Raw genomic sequence first — 23617 nt, 5'->3', positions numbered from 1 at the left:
CCAAACCGAAGAGGATGCTGGTGGCAGCGTTGAACTGTAGGTCCTTGAGAAGACACAGGACTGCCTTAGTGTCCTGTTGGTATGTGTCTGTTCCTTGTATTAGAGGACGTAAGAGGGTGTCTGCACATTTTGATTGAGGTTCCAGTATCAAACCTATATCGGATACAATCGGTCACCCTGGTGGGTGTTCAAAAGATTTGTGTATTTTAGGTATCGTGTAGAAATGGGGGGGGGGGGGGGGGGGGGCACCAGGTGTGTGTTAATCAGGAAATCCCCTTCTTTCTTAGTGATCAAACCATGTAGTGATGTCTCCTCCACCATACTCGTGATCCGTATCCTTAGGCATTCTGTGGGATCGTCTCTGATGCGTTGGTAATTCCTCTCATCTTTCAGTAGTCGCATGCACTCACGGCGATAGGCTTCTGTAGTTTGTGCCCCCTTTGTTTGCTGGTTTCACAACTACATCCTTGTAGTTAGCAAGTTGTTGGATGGCCGACTGTTCTTCTTTGCTTGTATTATGGAAGATTTTGATGGTCCTCGGATCGTTCTCCCATTTTTCAAAAGCTAGCAGTTACACGGGTAATGTGGCCGATGGTGGAGTGAACTTCGATTTCAGGTGTAGTCCTGTGTCACTGTCACTGGTTTCAATTGCTGGGTTGCTGGCGAAAAAGACCTGTAGTTTAATTCTGTGAATGAATTTGTTGATCTTGCAGCTTAATTTGAATTTATCCAGACTATGTGTAGGGACGAATCCAAGGCCTTTTCCCAGCACTTTGAGTTGGGTTGATGATAGAGTCTTGTCTGTCAAATTGACTACTAGGATAGGTGGTTGCTGGTTTCCGGGTCATTCTGGGGGTTAAGGCTCCTCGTTGTCATCCTTATGAGTTCTAGTGGGTTCGACCACTGCACTTGTTGTCCTTTCTTCATCCGTCCTCTTTGAGCTCCTTTGCCTCGCCCTAAAAAAGGAGTCGATGATCCTAGGTATTCAGGTTGTTGTGCTGAATTCCAGTATACGTATGGCTGTTGTTGGAATTGTGGTGGACCATAGAAAGGGGGGCCTGGATACAGTGGGGGGCCTTCGAAGGGAGGCCACCCTCGCCCTTGTCCTCCTTGGTGTCCCATCCGTCTTGCGTAGTTTCGCCTATTTCTGAAGGTGCCTCTCCTATTATTGCCAGTATCTGAACTGTCAGAACCGGTGTCCGATCCATCAGTATCCGTATTATATCCGGGATTTCTACCTGTTGGATTGTAGTCTTCTTGCATGTAGGAGTAGACTTTTTCATGCGTGAAATTCTTTGAGTCTTTCTTGAATTTCTGAAATTTGGTATCTTTCAGGGTTACCTCAAACTCGCACATTGTTTTGTTCAGCTCCTCGAGTCTCTTTAATTCTGTGACGGAATGAAACGACTTTAGGCGAACCTCTATAGTGTGAATCTCGTCCTTAATTTCTTGTGAAAACCGTGCTGCTGTCTTAATAAAGAGGACCAACCAGTTTCTGGTACAATGCCACACGATATGCGACCAATCTTTCTTGAATGCTTTATCTTGTTGGAAAATGAAAGGTTTGTTGCGTATGATCAGACCACGGGGTGCTGCATTTACTCTCAGGTACTTTGTCATCAGGATCCTATGGATCATGGTCTTGATTTGGTTTCTTTTAAGTTCCGTTAACTCATCCCAGCTTGGGCCCACTGCATCTATATCTGTGTTCAATGTCTCATTGAATGGAGATATTAATGATAAAATTCTTTCTACCTCCTCTTCTGAGAAGGAGAGGCCCGTGATTTCTGCCATGATGTCTTGAAATGGTGTCGGAATCAAAGTGGAAAAAGAGAAGAAGGGAAGGGGAACTCCTACAGCTGTGAGCTGTCTAAATAGTTACCAAAGTAGAGAGGGAGGCATAGGTTGAGGCTAGGTTTATCCTCTTGACAGTTACGTAGTTAGTTAAAAATAAAGTATATCGAAGAAAACCTACCCTTAGGGAATTAGATAGGATACAGCAAGAATTAGTTGTAATCCCTGGTCTAGAAAAAAAACTTGTTGATACAATCCACAGTGAAGCACAAACTCCAATGGTTGAACAGTCGCAGTCCATTACTGGGTGTACAGTTTCATCATAAAATAAGCATCACTTCAGTGTGGGGGTGGGGGAGGTGGGGGGGGGGGGCACGAATAGCAGGAGTCACAGTCCAATGGCAGTATTCTATGCAACAAGAAGGCACATTAACCTCATAGAATCAACAGCAGTGGCGCTGTCACTAAAGGCTTTTCAACAGAGAATTTCAAACAAGACAGTGCTGAAAACACAATCACTTTGTACTACGTATACAACATAGAGGAGGGCAATCAAACTATCAAGAAACACTGAGATGCTTCCCATACATCTTGCTGGACCGTGGTTAGGGGGCAACAGAGACTTTGCAAAATCTGACAAGGAGGAACCAGGAAACCTATGAATACAAATGAAATCCAGGCGTACTAACCAAAGTCTTCCAGGATTTTGAAACCTTGTAGATAGACCTATCTGAAACTCAAGATAACAAGAAACAACTTTCTGCCTCCAGTTATATACATCCGCAGTCTGTAGGGAGTGCTTTGTAGAGAGAATGGTCAGAGACATTTACTTCTGCTTTTCCCCCTTCTATCCCGAATACTATATAAAGATTGAAAGACAATGATTTTTGTTGCTTCCAAGTGGGCACAAACACCATGATTCGTACAGCTACTGGAAAGATGCCTACGCCCATTCAGCAAGTTCTAAACCATAATGATCTTTAGAAATAAAGCAGTCTAGTACACCCAGATCGCACCACCACCGGATTCTGGAACTACATGGCCTCTAATGTAAATATCGGCCCAGGCACCACGTCATATTTCTTTTCAACTGCAGGTGGAACAATCTTAGCCTGAGGGGGATCCTAAAGTCATAAGCTCGGAATCTGAGAATGCGAGACTGGGCAACAGTGTGCTACATGGCCAATATCTATACAAAGTTGTTTTACATTTTCCCTTGTGTTTTCATCAAAGAACGTAATGAGGGGTTTGACATAAAATCCATAAGACCGGACTATGTTGAGCAGCCCAAGACTCCATTTTCAATTTTTTTTAAGAATCATTGAAATGTCTGCCTTTGAAGAAACTGCCGTCTGTACTTATCTTTCCAAGATCCTGTGAAAGTGCCAAATCACTCAGGCAATGACATAGATAAAAAAAAACCTGATTGAACATCAGTCTGGGACAAGTGCCTTGTTATCTCTATCTCAACGTTAGACAAGAACAATAACAGTGTAGCCTTAATTTAAGTGTTTTTACCTTGTTTATAGTTTATAAGAATGCGTCCAAGTCTAGCATCTATGATGCACACAGGTTATGTCAGAAATTCCCATAGGAGATAAGATATAGTGCAAAAGGGCTGTTACTTGACCATTTCTCAGGAGGGATCCGTTGCCTCAGATTTTTGCGTAAGATATTGCCAGAGAAGATCTTGACTGCCAGGGATGCATAGAGAGGAGCCGATGCAACACATATTTTCCTTTCCCCGGGAACACGGTCTCCTAGTCTTTGGATGTTGATAGCATTTTGCTGTCAACAGATACGGAGTGCTTTGATCCTCCCTAAGAAACTCTCGATGCAAGTTATGCTACTCCATGCACGCCTAATGTAACACATCAAAGTAGGTGTTGGATGACAATTTACCTAAGGCAGAAATGCCCATTTTATTCTCAATGTTCGCAACAAGAATTTGTGTAGTTTTAATGATATTCTGTGAGGTTATTTTGGATGTGCTGAGCAACAGGATGAGACGTCTGAAATAAACGCTTTTTAGTTAAAGTGTATTTTTCATAGTGCAGTTTGTGGGTGCCATATTGTAAACAACCAAATTTGTCTTTCAAATTACCACGGCATCCCTGGATCCCTGTTTAGGGACTGTTAGTAACCCAAAAGCATTGACACCACTTCATTTTCTGCGGAGTTACAATAATCTGTCTCTCACATTCAATCACTAGGGTTCACTTGTGTCATCCACGGGTGTGAATGCAAATCTTGTAGAGCTAAGCCAGGGACTTAGTTTGCACAACAGGCACAAAATTAACCCTTTTTGTTTTCTCCAATCTGGCCGTGAACTGATTAGTTTTATGTGTAACTGCTATCCTCCTTTCAAGATCTATCAATATTTCTAGCTTAATCTTCCTTTTTAGGGAGACCCATCCTCTTTTCGTGATCCGAGAGCCTTCTGGAGTGAATGCCTGTTTTTTTTATTGGTCCAGAATAGATTGATGCTGGGTTTATAAATAAAAGATGGAATCGGTGTCCCCAGTGTTTATAATCTGGAAGTCAGGAAATGCAGGGGCAGTGTACATTTCTTGGAAATTTTACAGGCCTTGAAAGGTGGGCAATCCTCCTCCTCATTCAGATCAAAAATAGAAAAAGGTTTGCACTCTTCTCACCCACTCCCAATGTGTGTGTCTTATTTCCATTCTTCAAATTCCCCTTGAGAATTGAAGCATTGTGTTTCATTCGGGTACTTCTAGAACTCGTTTGATATTTTGCACTGAAACATGCAACATGCAAGACAATTATTATTGTCTCAATCCCGTGCAGGTAAAGATTGTAGCCCCTATGGATGTAATTCCAAGGGAAGTGAGTGATGTAACAGGGGGTTATTTGGATGGGTTGGATATGTGTGTACATGAGAGAATCTTTGAAAACACCTCATGTGCAGCAGGTGTTAAGTTTTATCCTTTGACATTTGAAGATCTTGGTTTTCGGCATCAAAGCATGTCTGGCACTGGGAAGCATTGGCATAAAGATAATAAATCGACAGCTGGAAAATAAAAAATAAAAATAAGTAGTAGGTCTGTGTGGATTTCAGGGGATGTGATCATAAGCCATACATCACATGCAAGCACCAAAATTTAGGCTTCATAGAAAAAGTCTGTAATGGTGCAGGCCCAATACAAGATGACAGGAAAAGTTATAACGTAATGTACAACTAAACATGCTGCTAACCTGTTTTCTCTACTGAGATGCAACCAGCACAATGTAAATTCAAAAGGTTTGTGATAGTGATTTGAAGAAAAGGGGGAGAATTTAATAATGCTGGTGCACAGGAAATTGCACTATTTTCATACACTTATAATTTGGAGGCATGGGTATTCCAGAGAGATTGATGGGTGCGTCCAGTCTCTCCGGTGGAATTAGGTGAAACCAATTTCAGAAGCTTCAAGTTTGAAGAGGTACTTACTTTATGTGATTGACTGTAGTGCAGTGAAGATTTTGTTTACCTTTTTTCTGTTCTAGACGCCAAGTGTGTTGACAGGAATGCATGCCTAGATACCAAGCGATACCATGATGACGGTATTTAGTAAATGGTGTATTTTCATATCTCTACCTCTGGGATTTCTTTGAGTACCTACACTGATTAACTGTGGGGCAACTATAACCCCTTTCTCATTGAAGTGTTAGTTGTTAGCATTTTCCATAAACAAATCATGTTTTTTCTTATCCTCGTCTTTCTGATGCAAATTCCTTCCTGCTCCTTGACGGTGAATCACAACATTTTCTGGAAAACTGCTTTCTTGCGTTGTGTGGGAGCCTGGTAAAAACGCAATTAAACAGCCTACAAATATCTTTAACTTATTTCTTACTATTATAGCTCAGCGTGAGAGCATTCTTTAAAGCTGTGAAGGAAAATGAAATACTCAAACCTAGTTACATATTACTGGCAAAGTCATGCCAAAGACTAAGTGAAACAAAGGATCCTGCATGCAGGTAACAGAAAAAAGAATTACGAATCCAACTGAGAGAAGAGAGCACAGAGATACGTACAAGAGATGCGTCATCCCTTAAAGAGGAAGCATGATATTTTAAGTATATCAAACTAGGTATTTACGTGCCTCATTTATTTTATTTTGTACGTTTTCCTTCATAAAAGAATCAGTATTTGAGGGAACGTCAATCTGTTCCAAATTGATTGGAACGGTTTCCAAAACGTAAATTAAGGTAATGTTGAGAGAAACATATTAAAACATAAAAAGTTAACATTTTTCAGAATAGATTTTATCTCATGAAAAGTGATGTATGTCCCAGCACATGAAACAGAAATGTTTAAGTTTATCAATGAAGATCCCCTGACAGAGAAACCGTACCAAAATAGCTTGCAACACATTCACTACCTAGATTACTGATGATACATGGTTCCAGGATATGCATTATTTTCAGCAAAGAACACAACAGATGTAAATATCCAACTATAAACATTTTTAAATAGGCACATTTAGATTTTATACTACATCCAAGATCAAACAGAGCACTATGTAACTGTGGAGAGCATAATTACAACTCATAGCAAAGAAAGTGCTGGGAGTGCAGGAGCATTATATTTATTAGGTCAATAATGAATCATCAGCAATACAATTACAGAATATCACAATGCTGGTTACAAACATACTTGGTATGGTGTGATGTTAACAAATAATGTTGAACAGTATCTGTCTGTGCAAAATACAACACAAAAGATGACTCTGGACATGAAGAACCATCCCAAAATAAAGATAGTGACAATATAGGCGTGTTCGCGTAAATTACTGTGGCACAAGTTCTGGCTTTTGGTCGTTAAAACCACTGATTATTAAACCCAGAGTAACGCAAAGTATAAAAATAGTACTGACCCTGGTAGTATTCTGTAAAATTCACGCCCAACCTTCAACACAATAAATGTAGAGCTAAATTATTACAATATCTATTTCCATAGCAACAGTGCTCCCCTCTGCAGGGACATACATATTTGAGAATTGTTACCTAAATGGTACCTCTGAAAGTTATCCAGTGATCCTACACTGAATCTGTGCACCACAAAGCACGTTTATAGATATCTATGTATTTATTTCTATTTATATACGTTTACCTTCCTCTTTAAAATGTACTTGTAAAAAAGTGTGCACTCAAACAGATTCACTAAGGCCCCTCATGCTATCGATACCTAGGACAGAAATGGCATTGTTATCAAGAGCTTGAGCGCACACACACACTTGTACACACGCACAAATATATCAGTCAAAGGATACATTGTTGATGCCTAAAACCATCCTCAAATGTGCTGAAGCAGTAAACTCTAATAAATTTAACTGGTTCGGTCAACACAAATTTCAAGAATAGCATTTGTTCCATTAAGGACAAGAGTGTCAGATTGTTTGTTTTTCAACTGAACCAACACAGTTTGTGTAATAGCACTTTGAAAATGTTTCACAAACAAAAGTAACAGTTAAAGTTTAATAAGTTAGCCCCTACCCTCCCCACATACAAAAAAAACAACTAATCGGCACTTAAACATAATGACAAAAAAGAACAGTAAATACATAGTACAACTCATTCCTAATCCCGTAGACCTTGAAGCAAGAACACAAAATGTTAAATTTGTTTTGAAAAGAAAGCTTTGCACAACAGTCATGTTCCTGTTTCATGCATTATTGTATGAATGCAGCATACTATCTGTACTGTACCACGACTTAATGCAGCAATCACTTGTACTGAAGAACAGCACAAATGGCACCTATGGAAATGTCAACCCAATGCCTTTATTCGCCCCCCCCCCCCCATATGAACTGAAGTAAACAATAAAGTCCGACTTTAACTTACTAAATCCACGATTTTATCAGGATGTAAAACATTTAATTTTTAAAACCGTAATTATGGAAACACTTTTGGTGCAAAACACATGAAAACAATTGTGAATACAGACATGAAGCCAATTAAAAAAAAAAGAAACTGCCTGAGGCCCACACTACCAAAAAGGTCAATTAACAAGCAGCAAACTGGAGTCAATGTATTGTTTTACAGTTCTGGCATTCTTGTAATATACTGTGGATGATTTGTCTTTCCAATTTGTAGTGCAAAACGCCGATACAGATAAAAATTTCTTTTAAAAGAATGTCTAAAGCAAAAAAATAAATGAACAACTGGTACTGGAGGGAGAGATGTACCAGTCTACCAGTCTATATTACATGGCAAATAAGGTATTCTACACATATTCTTCTATTAAATGTAGTACACGTTTGTAATTTGCCACTCAGTTGTTAATAAAGCAGACAAAAACAACTTCTGTCTGATGTTCAAATTATAATATGGTAATATAGTCGTTCTAAAACTTACAATGTGAGAAAATGGTTCACAATGTTCCTCTTTATAAGTTGTGCAACCCTATTTCAATCCTGTTTCAATGTGCTGAAAATGCTTTGGCCAATGTGTGTTAGCAGCCTATCCTTCTGTTTTACTAGTAGAAGAAGATTGAGTTAATCTACCCTTATAATTATAAAGAAACTCAGTTGTTTTTGTGGGTTTGTAATTTTTTGTTTTTTTGTGGTTGAATCACTAGGTCTCTATCATACACTTTTTCCATCAGGTGGTTTTACATGTACATTGTTGGTACGCTGTGGGCAGCCGAAACGTGTCCCCCCCTCCCCCGGGGGCTTTTTCAAGGCTCATTAGATATAAATGTTTCTGCAAATACTTTTTCTTCGCAATCTAAGATTCAAATGATTCTTATAGTTCACGATACAGTTCAGTCGTGTGTTGAATCCCTGTGCTCAGTTTGTCCGGTGTGCTGAGCACAGGTATTCATCCAACGACCGACCTGTATTGTGAACTGTAAGACTCATTCAATTCTTTGAGTGCGAACAAAAAGTATTTGCAGAAGCAAAATGTATCTCTCACAAGCTTTGAAAAAGCCCCAAGCTATCGTGCCGCTTATGGGGCGAAAAACAACTCGGCTGCTCACAGCGTACCAACAATGTACATGTATAATGACCTGATGAAAAAGTGTATAATGAAGACAAAGTGATCCAACCACAAAAATTACGAAAAGTCAATAACTTTTGAGTGCCTTTATAATTATAAAGGTAGATACACTCAATATTCAACAAGTTTGTCAATACAGAGGTTGAGTAGAACCAAAACCTCAAGCAGTGGACCCCCCCTCCCCCCTCCCAAAGACTATGGGTATGTTTTAACAGGAAGGGGGAGTTGGACATTGATGTACACAGTAACTAATACCCTTCTGTTTTACATGTTAAGTTTAATTATAGGCTTCTATAAATGCTATAGTTGCAAAACATGGCGGTGAAAGCTTAAGACTTTTCTTATTTGCTTAAACCTTAGATGTTTAAGCAACAAAATACTCCTTCCTTTGATAAGCTCTGCCCTTTCAATAGTCAACAGTATTTTGTTAAAGAGCCATGTAAAGAGGCAACTAAACCCACAAAGCTGAAAGTGATCATAAAGCAGCAGTATAATAAATCCCACTCTGATCTGTAACATGCAACACATCAATTAAAATTACAATTTGTTTAGTTTTCAAACTAATGTTTACCTAAAACCCTGTTAAAACACAAAAAGAGATTTACTAAATACGGAAACAATTAAACCAAGGTGATAAAAATTTGCATCTGAAGAGCATGCACTCCTAAGACCAAAAGGTTGCCTTTTTTAACAAGCCACTTGGGTGGCAGGAAATGGTTTAATAATTTCGAAAATGAAGTTTCTAGGTTCTGAATGCTACCATACCATGTAAAAACAATATTATGAAACACAGAGCAGCCCCATTTTTTCCACGTTTAGCAACTGCTAGTTAAGTATTTGAATGTAAAACAAAGTGATTACCTCAAGGCAGACATCTTCCCAGCAGCTGTAAAGTGGGTGCACTTAGTAGGGCTAGCAGAATAAATTATAATGAAGGCCCCCTTTTCCTCCAGCAAATAACTTCTTTACAGAAGCACAGCTCATCACATAAGCAAAGTTTCGTCTTTTAGAACTACTGTTTAGAGGGTAAGCGCCAATGGCTTTCACTCTGCAAAGGATGGTATTACAAGGAACTATTGGAACAAACACAAAAGGACTGTAAAAAGTGTCATCATGGCACACACTTCACACAACTTCAACATACATCCACTTGCAATTCTCCTGGTCTAAAGACAAAACCAGTTCCCATCTACTGGCAACCAAACAAACCTTGCTGGGCTACTTTCTTATGCCACATGCAGTTGAAGACTTGGCTATGATTTAAACATGCTTTCCTAACACACTGTGCAGTTTTTGATGAAGCACTCAGTTTCTGCTCTTCGCGAGGTAGCATTGCAAAGTCAATATATGTTCTTAAAAATGTCAATATTCCAGATATTACAAATGAAAACTTTTCATAATACATTATCAACTAATTCTAACAGAGGCAGGATAGTTGTTGTATAAACAGGACACGTGTAGCTAGTCCTCTAGTCAACTAGCGACCATCAGCAATCCTTCATTTTGAACTTCGGGGACACACTGCTGCATCTGCCAGTAAGTAAAATCTTCCAGTTTTCTTTTTTGTTTGAAGGGGTCAAGCAAAAAGGAGGTTTTAATTAATGGATTGCAGCAACATGTCTACATTTGTTTTTGTTTCAATATAGTCGATGCTGCTCATAAAAAGCACATCCACCCACAAAATTGAATGTCACTTTGTGTTCTACAGACAGTAATTTCACTACATTTATATTGGTTTTGCTGTTCATGACTTAAAGAAAACACATCTACAAACATAGTGGCCTTAACTCAACACTTGCAAATAATCTCCACAGCCAGACAACCCACGTGTCTTCAATAACCAGAAACTTTCAAATATACTTCGTGCGTGTCTTTGAAAAACATTCCTTTCGCCCATTAGAGCTGTAGATTTTAAGAACCATGTCAATTACAAGCAGCACACAATATTAAAAATTTGCATACATATGTTCGATTTCTGTTTTTACTTGGCTCAAGTGCTTGGCTCAAGGACGTGAATATATGGACCCTCTATTCATAATAACAATGCAACTCTTTTAAACTCTTTAACAGTTTTATTCAAGGTCTTGACGCAAATGGTGCAGAAAATGAAAAGAACTTGAAAATGCAGATGATCGTCTGGTATTAGGTACGAGTTTGGGATCAAAGTCTGATGCACATTCACCCCCTGGGACGCATTCTTCCATTCGGGCTTATGATGAATCATGGAAAACCATGTTAGTAATTAAGAAGTCTCCAATGAACTGGGCCAGTGTTTCTATGCAAATTCCAGCCTTGGAAAAAACTACATGGTTCAAGATTTCACAGTAAGATTTGCCCAATAAGTTGGGACCGTTGAATTGGTTACTTAACCAAGTACTCAGCAGCGTGGTCCATCCACATTTTGAGACATCAGAAATGACTGGACCACTTCCTCTGTAGAATGTGGGCTCGTATTTACATCCTCTAGTGCATCTGTAACTGAAAACTGACGATCTCGCAACCGGTTCCAATTGGCTAGCACGTTGTGGTACTCAAATACTTTTTCATAATTGCCAATAGAGTTATAAAGTTTAATGAGGCCTCTGTAATCATATTCCAGTCCACTGTAGCCTTCACCAAAAAGTTTCTTCCCTAGTAAACAAAAGAGAAATATGAGTGAAATTGATTTTTTTTTGTACAAACAAAAAAGACAAGCCAATATATAATAACAAAAAATGCCATTTTAATTTGCCTTCTATTTTCCTAGGAGCTTCTTTTATCTGCTAATATTTTACCAGGCTACCTACATAAAATATGAAGTGAGAAAACCTATAAGAAATTACCTTCAACAGTGATTATGACATGTGTAATCCTTGCCCCACCTCCCAACAAAAATATATGGGAGTCGTCTGGACACAGAGTATCAGAAAAGCAGCGCTAAAAACAAATGCTATTATGTTTTTGGAGTTCCCTTACATGACTGTCGCTCCACCCCTATACCACTCATGCATCGCCAACCGTCCCCTACCACTTTCTACATGGTTTTTCCTGACATGCATGGCTATTACGTAGCCTACGCTTAATGAAGGCATAGCCAGGTGGGTGTTATAATGGCAGGAGAGGAAGGATAGAATACTGGAATCACCATTAGGAAAAGCCTTCCCTTCTCTGTCATCTTGTTAATAGCAGAGTACAAAGCCCAACAGGAAATAGCAGCTGGCTCACCAGGACTCAAGCAACCAAGTTCTAGGCCAAACGTCACACCTTTTCGGGGTAAATCAAGTGAATAATAGATGCAAGAATTGACACAAACAAACAAATTGGCTGATATTGCAGTCTTACAAATGTCTACATTTGCAATGGGTCTATGGAAACCACCAATACCACCTATGGCTAGTGAAATAAGCAAGTAGTTAGAAGAACCTTACGTCCTTTGAAGAGATATGAATTTAAAAAGCAAGAGACTATCTACACAACAGTAAATTCATTAGCAGTATTCGTTCCTGACAAACACCACCTGAAGTTCGAGATGCTTAGAGGCAGATAGGGTTGTCTTTTTTGCATCAGAGCTCTGTGTACATTTCCACAACCTAAGCAATTTCCTGAGATGAACTCTAGTAAAACTTTACAAATAAAGGTGGAACCCTCTGAAGGATAACTTTGTCCTAGTGGAAAACAATTGAGGGTGTTTAAAGCTAGTCAATTTTTCTGGCCAATATGATTGATAATATGAAAGGAATAATTTAGCTCATCAACTCAACTTCACACAAGGCCATCTTAACGTTTTTCAGCAGGAGAGGACCTGTATATTGTGAAATTGAATATTGCCTAGAGATGCCATTGTTGCTCCTTTTGTCAAAGTGAATAAGCATGGGGTGCGCATGTGTTTGTGAATTTGACTTGGGCATAGCACAGTTGAATACATCATGAAATATCTACTTTTGAAATAGAATTGCCTCCGTGTGGTGAATAGAAAGCAACAAAACTCTATGAGTGAATGCGTCCTACGAAGGTATTACATAAGTGTCCTTTGAACAGCCAAAGTGTGTAAGAACCTTTCAGCCATAGTTTGTGGACAGCATAATTATCTAGGCAATTAAATATTTTGGTTAATGTTAAAGAGTTGCACGGGTGTGTTTGCAAGACATGCCTATCTTTGTGGATTTCATACTAAGGTTCCTCTATATGGAGGGGCTATAATTCACTAACTCTACATATGAAAGTGAGTTCCACTAAAAAATATGACCTTCCATGTGAGGTGTTGGTTAAAAAAGAGCTCCCAGGAGCCATATATGAACGATGTTCCAGTCCCAAAAAGTAGCTGGTAAAGAACTAGTTGAGAAGCTTTTTTAGGACTTGAATTGCAGGCACCTTAAAAGATCGAGTGATGCTGTCTGTAATGTAGGTAGGAAGCATAGAGATGGAAAGCGTACTATAACAGAAGCATATGATAAAACTGTTTTTTGCAAAGATAGCAGGCATTGTAGATGTAGATATATGGAAATATGTAGTGGACTAACCTGTGATAGGGTTAAAAAATGGATAAACTGTGCTGAATAAAATATCCTATTAGTAGGACAGCATACTTTCTTTAGGACAGCAATACACTCTGCTGACAGGTAAGATCTCAGGTGCCAGACTGCAAGATGCATGAATTGTGATCCCGATGGAGCAGATTGCGCAGTTTCTGGGCAAAGAAATAATACAGAGCTCGTAGTTTGTGACAAAGGATAGAGGGACATTTCCAGAAAAAGATAACTATGGTTCGCAAGCTAGTTTGGGTGACTTTAATCACTGTCACTAAAGCCTTTCACATTTTACGAATGACATAAGATATCAGAGGCCGAAGGAGAAAGGCGTAAGCAAATATCCTTGACTAATCTATCCATAGAGCATTCTTTAACAACAGTGGGGTTTTATACCTAGAGGACTAAAGTTGCTCTTTTTTATTTTCTTGATTGGTGAACAGATATATTTGAGATGTCCCTCATCTTTGTAATATTTTGTCCAAAAACAGACTTTAATCTCCAACTGGGGAGTTGTCTTATTAAGTCTGTTGAACAGATCCACAAATACACAAAGTTGTATATGATGTGCCTGGGCTCAATACCAATCTTATAGGCATTCCTGGAAAGCTGTGGGCTTTAGTCTCAGGAATGACTGTCGATTTTACTGTGGTCAACTGCAGGCAGTTCATGTGTTAATACACGGTCCTTCTATCCTTCGCTGTGAATCCGATATATGTGCTCTCCAATACTGGAGAGTCTGCACTCAAGGTGACACAGCCTGCCCAGCAATAAACTATGCTTACTCCACAACTGGAGTGTGTCCTTCATTTTGGTATCTATCAACACGATCCTCCACTGGCCTCCTTACTTAGGACCAATATGCCATCACGCGTTCTTGAAGTGGGTGTTTATGCAGTCTTACATTAGGCACTAGAGGAATGAATGCAAGACACCATCATCCCCAGGAACATCATGTTTTTCCTCACTATCAGATATTGTAAATCTCGGTAACATAGCAAAGTTCTCTCAGCAGTAGGATAGGCTTTCAACCACAGTGAACTGAGGGTTACCCTAAAGGTGCTGCGGTTCAGAATTTTTTAACCTGTTCGTAAATCCCAGTGTGTGCAAACAAGTAATTGTCTGCAGGCTTGTCTATTACTCTAGTCCTAACCAACCCCTAAAAGGTAATCCAATCCTAAACCCAACCCAAAATCTTATCCCAATGCTTTAAATGTACCCTTTATCTAATTGCTTTTTTTTTAATTGCAAATCGACAAGTCCCAAAACACCATAGAGAACTTCTCTGAATAGAGACTCCACACATTGAGAAATGCTCAATAGGAATGCTATCAGTAGGATCTCATTCTCGAATGCTCACTCTCAAAGTTGAATTACCAAAGAATGAAACAGAGTCCTAACCTGCTTATTTACATAAAACATGGCAACAGTGTTGCCTTTAGGGGCTTGAAGATATCCCCTATGGAAGAAAAGAAGGATAGATTGAAACATGCACTCCAGTTACGTTTTCCAAATTATCTTCCACAGTTTATGATTTTGGGGGGTTTTATTGTCCAAAAGAAACCTCTTGCTAATCTTGGCCAAGCATTAGTTGCTACTGCAGGTCATCCACAACTGGGCCTTTACATGGAAGCAATTCCCAAAACTTACAATAACTGGATGGCTTCAGCATTAAATAAGATCATGCCTCTGAAATCCAACTGCTCTAGGAAGGTAACTCCCCTGCATCCTTGTACTCTTGCTACAGAAAAGCGCTAGTGTAAAGCACTTAATAGAATGTAGCACTGCAAATACAATACAGAATTGAAACAAAGTATATTTCTGCCATGAAGACCTATAAAAAACTACTATAAAGCAGGCATGCGTCACTTTTTTATCCACTAGAATATCTGAAGCTAGCAAATCTTCACACAAAGATGTTCAAATAGTACAAGAGCTATTTCATCTTCCTTCCTATGTTACACCATCTAAAGGCCTATGTGGCTCACTGCCCACCTTTTTAGAAGAAAACGTCGAGAAGATCTTGTTGACTTTTTTCAAATGATGTCTTGACTTTTAGGCCCTCTAATTACTTAGGATCCTCACAACCAACTCTATATAATTTTGAGCCTTTCACTTTTGAGATGATTACATCTTGGGCAACCAAGATTAAATATAGAAACCCACCTGTACCAGATTTCAATCTGCACAAATGGGCCCATTTAATTTAACCTTGCATACGGTTAGTGCTTAATTCGTAAAATAATGAGTCCTGGTACCCAAATTGCTGCTCACATGCCTGCAGCTGACGCTATTAGGTATCAGCACGCAAATACCAAGGATGTGTAGTTCTGAATCCACCTCAGGTCTCTTTAATCCACAGGCAGACATTCCCTACCCTTTTATGGTCATGGTATTTCCAATTTTCTCTTCCTCGTTTTTACCCCATTTATTTTTCTCTCTTCCTCTTGGGAAAAATGTCTGGTAAGGAAAAAGAAGCGTCGGTCCCCCCAAAAAAGTGTTTTCAGCCTCCAACAGCAATCACTGGCTCAAATTAAGCACTGCATACTGTAACACTTTTCACAGCTACTTGCTTGGGTAGAGTTGGGAAGACTTGGAGAGAGGCCATAGTAATTCACTTTCTAAAACAAACTTCAGCAAATCCACTTATTCCTATAGGCCCATTTCTCTTCTACCTTTTCCTAAGATATTGTAATGTGAAAATAACAAACGATTTATTTCTTTTGGGAATTCTTAATATTTAAGATAGCGGTCAAGCCGGCAAAAAAACCCACACCTTTTCCTAGTGCAAAACCTGCGTTTCTTTCTGTGTCTTGAGTATTGGTGATCTATTCTGGATCACGAACGACAACACCCCTGAGCCGCTGGACCTCAGCACCCTATTTGACACCCTGTCTCATTGGATGCTTATAAATCGATTCTACAATGTTGTAATTGCTGAAAAGGCTTTGACTTGGTTTATATTCTTTCTTCAGAACAGAACTAAAACAACAGTTTCCTCTCTTTTGGTCTACTTCCTAAACTCTGGAATGAGGAGTTTGTCAGCTGTTTTCCTTAAGCCACACTCTTTTGAATCTATTTCTCACTCTTTATCCAAACTTACTGGTCTTTTAGGTTCTCCATGATATAACGCAGATGACACCCATACAATGGTTTCTTTCAATAACGATCTGGATCATCAAGCTAACATGTATCACTCATGCATGTCAGCAATTTGGTCTTTGGATGAAAAGCAACAGGGGAGAAAACAGAGGTTATCTTAGCAAGTCACGTGGATCCTGTGGACTGGACTCCAAATTGGTGGCATTCTAAAATAGGCACACTCCCTACTCCCATCTCTTCTACAAGGAATCTGGGGCAGTAATCTTCCCTTTCTGACCTATATTAACAACGTTACTTCTTTCTGGTTTACTAAATCAGAATATTATGGAAGGTCGTTTGAATTTTCAGGCTTTGATTATGTCATGTCTCCTCTAGCGTAACTTCCTGTGACTCAGTAACTGAGCACTACAGCACCTTATACTGGCTTGGCTGCCAGTTTCTAAAATAGCTGTATTCAAGTCATATCCGTTTAATCTTTCTCCCCAGAAGGAAGTAAATCTTTTCATACAATAATTCATTTATTTATTACATGCGTCTCTTCTGCTCATTTTGTCTGTAAACTGACTGCTAAAAACCTTCAATGGTAGATCCTTTTTTTCAAATATTGCAGATAAACATTAAACAATCTTGTTCTGGAGTTACAAGTGGAGACAACCCATCTTTATCTGAGAAACATAAAACAAGGCGTTTTAATGCTTCTTTCAAGTAAGCTTGACAAATATTAAAATAAAATCAATTCATGTTCTTGGACTTTTTCAACATTCTGGTCAATGATTGCTTTTTCAGAACACCTACTTTGTTGCTCACATATACATCTGTGGTACCCACCAGAGTAGCATCTAGAAGTGGCCAACTTACCTTGGTATATCCTGTAAATAGGTAAGGACACAGATATTGCATCTAGCCCATGATATCCAAAGTGGCCTAAACTCCAACAGAAGCAGGAATGTGACCAGGTTTCGACCTAGGCAAATGTATCATCTGACTAATGTGTTCACGAGGTCAAACACAGGCCCCTACAGTGGTCACAGGTTCAATCCCCTGTAGGTCCAATCAGCCTTTCACCATTCTGAGGTCAATAAAATGAGTATCATTGACGTGGATAACAATAAACATCTGGTATTCAGCGCCAAGATACCGGTTGTGGTAAACTTGCGCTTTACAAATACACGTTATGTTATTCCTTCTACTACTCCCAGTGACACAAGGGAGGATGAAGGCAGTGCCCGTACTAGGCGTGGGTGTAACTCGCGTAATTCCATATAGCATAATCGAGCAAAATTACCTAAGAATTCCACAAGATTATGTGAGAAGATTAATTCTGCATTTAGCGCTATTTCTTAGTGCAAAAATACCCCCTCGTGTCCAAAATGGAAGTGAGAATGGATTTTGCGTTAAGAAATCGCGCTAAATGCAAAACAACACGAATAGTGAGCGCAAGCAAACTGCTTGCACTCACTAAATGTGCTCCTACTCCCGCTAAATGCAGCAGAACAGAAAAAACTAGTGGCTGCTCACTACCTATGGTCTCATGGAAGGCCCCCCCTCCCCCTCCAAATCAAGCAAGCAGGAGTTATCGCATAATTATCACTAATTACCCGTCAAAAAGTAATTACCCATCCGAAGCGCAGAGATACCACTTCGGGTGTCGATTCAGGCGCTATATAAATAAATAAACGTGGAATTAATTAATCTGATTACTCAGGTTAATTGAAATTCCGTCCAGGCCTACTCCTAATTAACAAGTGGAGGAGGTACGTTAGACAGAAATGCAAGGATACCTAGTATTCACCATGTTGTAATGCAAGTTGAGGACTGGAACATGAATGAAAAAAATACTGATTAGTAGGGGATTTTTTCGCTCCTCCCTAGAGTTCCTAACATTTCCAGACAGGAAATCCAAATAAGCTGCAGCCCTATGTAATAAAAAGATGTTAGACTCAAAGGCATTAAATGACAAGAATTCATTTACAGTACTGGAGAAGACACCAATGGTATGCTAACTGTAATATCAGTTCTAAAACTGGAAATCATTAATGCTGAACCAATTAATGACTTCTCTTCATATCTGGTTTATCCTTATTTTTCAACTTTTCTTCACTTTTACAAGTAAATAAATTCAGTAGTCCTATTCTGATATCAGAAATGGTGCATGTTTAGGTCTGAAAAAACATACTCAGCCCTACTGGATAATTTTCCACTAACAAAACAATGGGTTTGTGAGCAACAGTTGTCATGAACTTGTTACTGCAGAAATGCTTGCTGCAGAAAAAGCAAAGAAGGCCCCTTTGGGAGTGGACGATAGCAAAGGAAAAACCTGCCCTGCCAAAAAGGGAGAAAAGGAGTACTAGAGAAATGAGGAACTGTATTTTTCTTGAAAAATAGTGGATACAAAACAGCGAGGAGTGATGGTGGACGACACATGGTTGGAGTTGGACTGGACCCTTTGACTGATGGGTTGTTAGTTGAAAGCTTTTAAACTAATGACACCCTGCCAGCTGACCTAAACAATTCCCAAGCACACGTCATAGTGACAACACAACAACAAAGTAATAAGAAGGTTGATAATATGGTACTGCATATTGGCACAAGGAATTCTAAAGTCACTGTACTCCACTGTGTATTAATTTTAAAGCAAAATCATAATTTTCGAGACTTATCACCAAAATAACTAAGGTTAATCAATAGATTTGTACAACCATGAAAAAACGTCTAAAAAGTTGAATACACTTCTTCCAGTTCAGACAAAATGACTGTTACAGCAACAGGACACATCCTAACAAATCTGTGGTTGTTAGTGGCAACACTATATACATGTCTCATTTGGGCACCACAACCAGTAGCATCAGCAATTTCAGTAATAGCTAGCAGAGGGTTTAAGTGAAAAATCAATCAGAGTAGTGGGGAATGTGGAGGAAAAGAAATAAGGTAGATGAGTGGTTATGATGTTCTAAGACAGACTCCTGAAGTATTTGTTTAGACTATCAGCCGTCCATCTCCCATACTGTTGAGGAGGATGGGGGGGCAGAGGATGGAGGGAATCAGTGTGGAAGGAGAAACAAGCAATAAAGGCACGGTACAAGTACCACTTAACAATAATAATTAACAAGCATTGGCATAGCCAATAGGTCTCGGCTTTGGGACCATATAAGTGTTTAAGCAATGCAGCACATTATCACCCACCGGGCAGATTTCTGTAATGGAACTGGTACTTATGTAAAGTGCTTTGATAACTTTATTCATGCTACATAATGCAAAAAATTAAAAAGGAATGAAAGGAGAAGTGCTTGCAGATATCTGAGGTGGGGGAGCGAAAAGATGCACTCTGTAGAGTTACGCTGTGCCTATCTGCTGTAGATGTTTGGTTTTTCTCCACAACAGTTAGGGTAAAATGCTGATTGCTAACATTCTTCTGTTTTGTTTAACCAGAAGCATGATCATCCGGTCAACAAATGGTTAAGCATCCCAATGTAGCGATTTACTGAAACCACACAAGGATCGTTCCCCTTCCTCCCCAAGACATGAGTGGTCTTTAAGGAGCTTTAACAACTGTAGCAGCTGCTTGTTGCCTTCCAGGGTAGGCTTGTTGGCCAAGGCCCGCTCATTAGACTGTGCTGATGATTCTGCTGAAAAGTAAGCTGTCACTGTAATTGATTTCGTTTCTGTTCCTTTGTGTTTTAGAGAAAATGAAAGCGCACTCTTGTGGAGATGGGGTGGAGGGGACGTGCCTTCTAATGAAAGCGGCAAGTCTGGAAATGAAACATGAACCCAAAACAGATGGCAGCCTGCGCGCCGCTGCTGCTGGCTCCTATTATATAATGCCAGTACCAAATCAGAAAGCGAGCACAGTATAGAAAATCAGGAGCCGAATTGAAAGGAGGTTAAAGTGAGTTATCCCAGTGTGCAAGTGAAGGCGGGGCTGGAGTATGCTGCATCTTGGTGCTGAGTAACAGATGTTTATTGCCAACCAAATGAATGTTAATTAGTCAGTCGGCCTCTAGTAGGATGAAAGGCTGAGCTGACGCGCTGGGGTTCGAACCTGCAGTTGTGAGGTCAAACATAAGATTAATAGGGTGCTTGCCTTAAAGTTAAGAATGCATTATATAATGCCAGTACCAAATCAGAAAGCGAGCACAGTAGAGAAAATCAGGAGCCGTGTGTGTAAGCAGAGGCCTCGCTACCTCTGCCTCGGCCGTCACTGTCACAACACGATTCTGCTGCCTTCCTCCTTCTACAAGTCAACAGCAATGGGCCTAGCATGACCGCAAATGCACAAGTCTCTCATTGCAAACAGAGCATTGGCAGGGCTGTGCGTGTGCATGTGAAGGGAGGGTTGGTTAAAAAGAATGGCGCGAGAGAGAAGTGGGGGCGAGTGAGCACGGCAGCGCGGCGAAAGTGCTAATTAAAAACAGATGGTGATATGACCCCGAACAGATGGCGCCCCTGCTCATAACCGCAAGCCGTAGGCAGGTACATTTCCTAGGAAAGGTCGTGCCGTTTTTTAGAAAGACTCGTGCACGCAAAGCCCAATAGAGAAAATGCTGAAAAAAAACTACACACGAGCGTGTGAAAAGTCCAGAGTGATTCCAAGAGGTTGTTTTCCTAGAGCAGCGCATGTGCGCCGCACTAGGCTTGACCTAAAAATAAGTTAGCACGAGTGACACGTGAATGGGGCTGGATGAAGCAATCAGGACTTATGAAGCAAGGCTAATCACTGATAGGGTATCCAGGCGCTTGCAGGTCCCCGAGGCTTATTCAAACAGCCAGGTCTTGAGGGCCATTCCGAATTCTGGAAGTGAGGTGATGGTCCAGAGGTGTGTGGGGAGGCTGTTCCAGGTCTTTGCTGTGATGTGAGAGAAAGCGTCCTTCACTTCTGCTTCAGTAGACGTGGGGAGTATGGGCAAGGGAAAGGGAGGCAGATCGTAGTCTTCTCGATGGTTGGTGGAAGTTCAGGCGGTGGTAAATGTATGCAGGAGCCTTGTCTACGTGGGTCAGCAGCTTGAACTGGCATCTCTTCTGAATGGGAAGCCAGTGTAGTTGCCTGAGGTGGGGTGTGATGTGGGTTCGTTGGCGAAAGCAGAGGACGAGTCTGGCTGTGGCGCTCTATATAGTCGGAAGTGTCTGTAGGTGATGTGTGGCCGTTCCTACATAGAGGCTGTTGCCATAGTCGAGTCGGCTGGTGATGAGGGCTTGTGCAACTGTGCATCTTGTGTGTAGGGGTAGCTACTAAAAGATCTCACGTAGCATGCACAGAGTGATGAAGCAAGCAGAGGAGACATTGTTGATCTGTGACTTCATGGTGAGCTTGTTGTCAATGATGATCCTGATCCTGACTTTTCTGCCCTGATCAGAGGGAGTGGGGGTGGGTCATAGGTCTGATTGCCACTAGGAGTTGCTCCATGTGTTTCTGCTGGTGCCAAAGATCAGTACTTCCGTCTTGTTTGTGTTCAGCTGCAGGGACTGGTTCTTTATCCTGTCAGTGATGTTTGTCATGCATCTGTGGAAGTTGGTTCTGGTGGTGGTGTGGTCGTTTGTGAGTGGGAGGATGAGTTGGATGTAGGCTGCATAGGAAATTATGTTGAGACCGTGGGATCGGACGATGCTGCCCAGCGAGGTCATATATGCGTCGAAGAGCATGGGGCTGAGGGATGAGCCCTGGGGACATTGAAGGTGATCTCCTTGGGTTCAGAGGTGAAAAGAGGGAGGTGAATGGGAAGGAAGGAGGTGATCCAGCCGACTGCGACTCTGCCCTGCCACTGTCCACTCAAACCAATCTGTCTGCTTCTTGCCAGCCTTTTACTCTCCTATAACATAAAAGTATCGTAATGCCACTGCTTGAAGGGCTATAAAAGAGCATGTTTTGAAGCTGAATATGGAAGGTGTATCCAACGTCTACATAATAGCCCAGCCCTAGCCTGTCACCTTTATAGGCAAGGTAATGGTTGAAGAGGAAGTGGATCATTGGCCACATCAGAAAAAGGGGAAAAAGAATTATATCTGCCCAAAAGAGTGTGTTGGTTTCTCTTTTAACCATAATGGTACCAGAATTGTTATGTGCATTTGAATTTCAGACACAGCAGTGCTTATGTCTTTCTTTCATTTACATTTTGGTCAACAATTCCTGCGTTCTGCTATCAAACAGGTTATTTTACCAGATATTGATCCAGCACTGCATTCCATAACAAGTGTACATACCGATAGCAATTGATCTCAGATAAAGCTTTTCAGCATTATCATACTGATTCATGTCGTAGTTGTAGAGTGATGCCAGATGGCCCACCGACAGGGCAACTTCATAATCTTCTTGTCCAAGGAGTTGTTCCTTGATCTGAATTGCCTTGATATGCATTTCCTCAGCTTCCTGAAAAATATACAAGTTGGCTATAAAATGCAGTTCTACTTTCAAGAATACGCTTTACTTTTGGGACCTTATTCATAATCCATCTGACTTTATTCGTTTATTCATCATATGCAATTTACTCATTCACAATGTGTTGCCCACACACAATCCCACCCACCATCCTTCAATCAGCCCATTTAGTATAAAGTACAAATGAGCAACCGGATTACAAACCCTGGTCAGGTAGAGCATTTTGATAAGTCCAATGGCTCTATAACTCACAAGTTAACCACAAGACATGAATTCCTTGTAAAAAGAACGGTTCTCAACCCCGGCACAATACCAGATGTTCTAGCAATTGCAGAATCTGTGTTGTATTGTTGATTACCAGGTGGACAGGTTCTTAGCAAATGTTTAATAGAGGTTAGTCCATAAACCTGACTTCTGACCTGCGATCTGGAAGCAGGCACATTTGATTCAGTTAGAAAGGACTCCTAAGAGGAATAGCCTATTCACCTAACTTCAATCAATCAATCAGGGAATAGTGAAGCGCACTACTCGCCTGTGAGGGCCTAAACACACGGGGGGAGGGGTGCAGCTCTGGGACAGCCGAAGAGCCAAGTCTTGAGGGTCTTCCTGGAGGTTTGCAGAGAGGGGGGAGCGTCTGATGTTGATCTGGAGCTCGTTCCAGGTCTTTGCCATTTAGGACAAGGCTGTCCAACCGGCTCTGGCTCTACAGATGCGCAGGGTTTCGGCGAGGGTGAGGCCAGCGGAACAGAGGTTTCTCTTGGGTATGCAGAAGGAGACTCTTTCATCTAGGTATTGGGTTCCAGTGTTGTGGGGGGATTTGTAGGCGTGGGTGAGTAGCTTGAAG

At 40.6% G+C, this 23617-nt stretch overlaps 1 protein-coding gene across 1 annotated transcript in view; it reads right to left on the bottom strand.

The window, feature by feature from the left end:
- Window positions 1-6358: 6358 nt before the first annotated feature.
- Window positions 6359-23617, bottom strand: part of APPBP2 (amyloid beta precursor protein binding protein 2) — a 333604-nt gene continuing 316345 nt past the window's right edge. The window contains exons 12-13 of the mRNA XM_085649437.1: window positions 22599-22764; window positions 6359-11427 (exon numbers count right to left, since the gene is read on the bottom strand). Coding sequence (XP_085505563.1) covers window positions 11174-11427; window positions 22599-22764 — 420 coding nt within the window. The 3' untranslated portion in view covers window positions 6359-11173. The remainder of the gene's footprint in view (window positions 11428-22598; window positions 22765-23617) is intronic.

The sequence above is a fragment of the Triturus cristatus genome, chromosome 3_2 (assembly GCF_964204655.1).
Source record: "Triturus cristatus chromosome 3_2, aTriCri1.1, whole genome shotgun sequence".
Classification (NCBI taxonomy): Eukaryota; Metazoa; Chordata; class Amphibia; order Caudata; family Salamandridae; genus Triturus; species Triturus cristatus.
The sequence above is the reverse complement of the archived record's forward strand: the minus strand, read 5'-3'. Positions and strand labels throughout refer to the sequence as shown.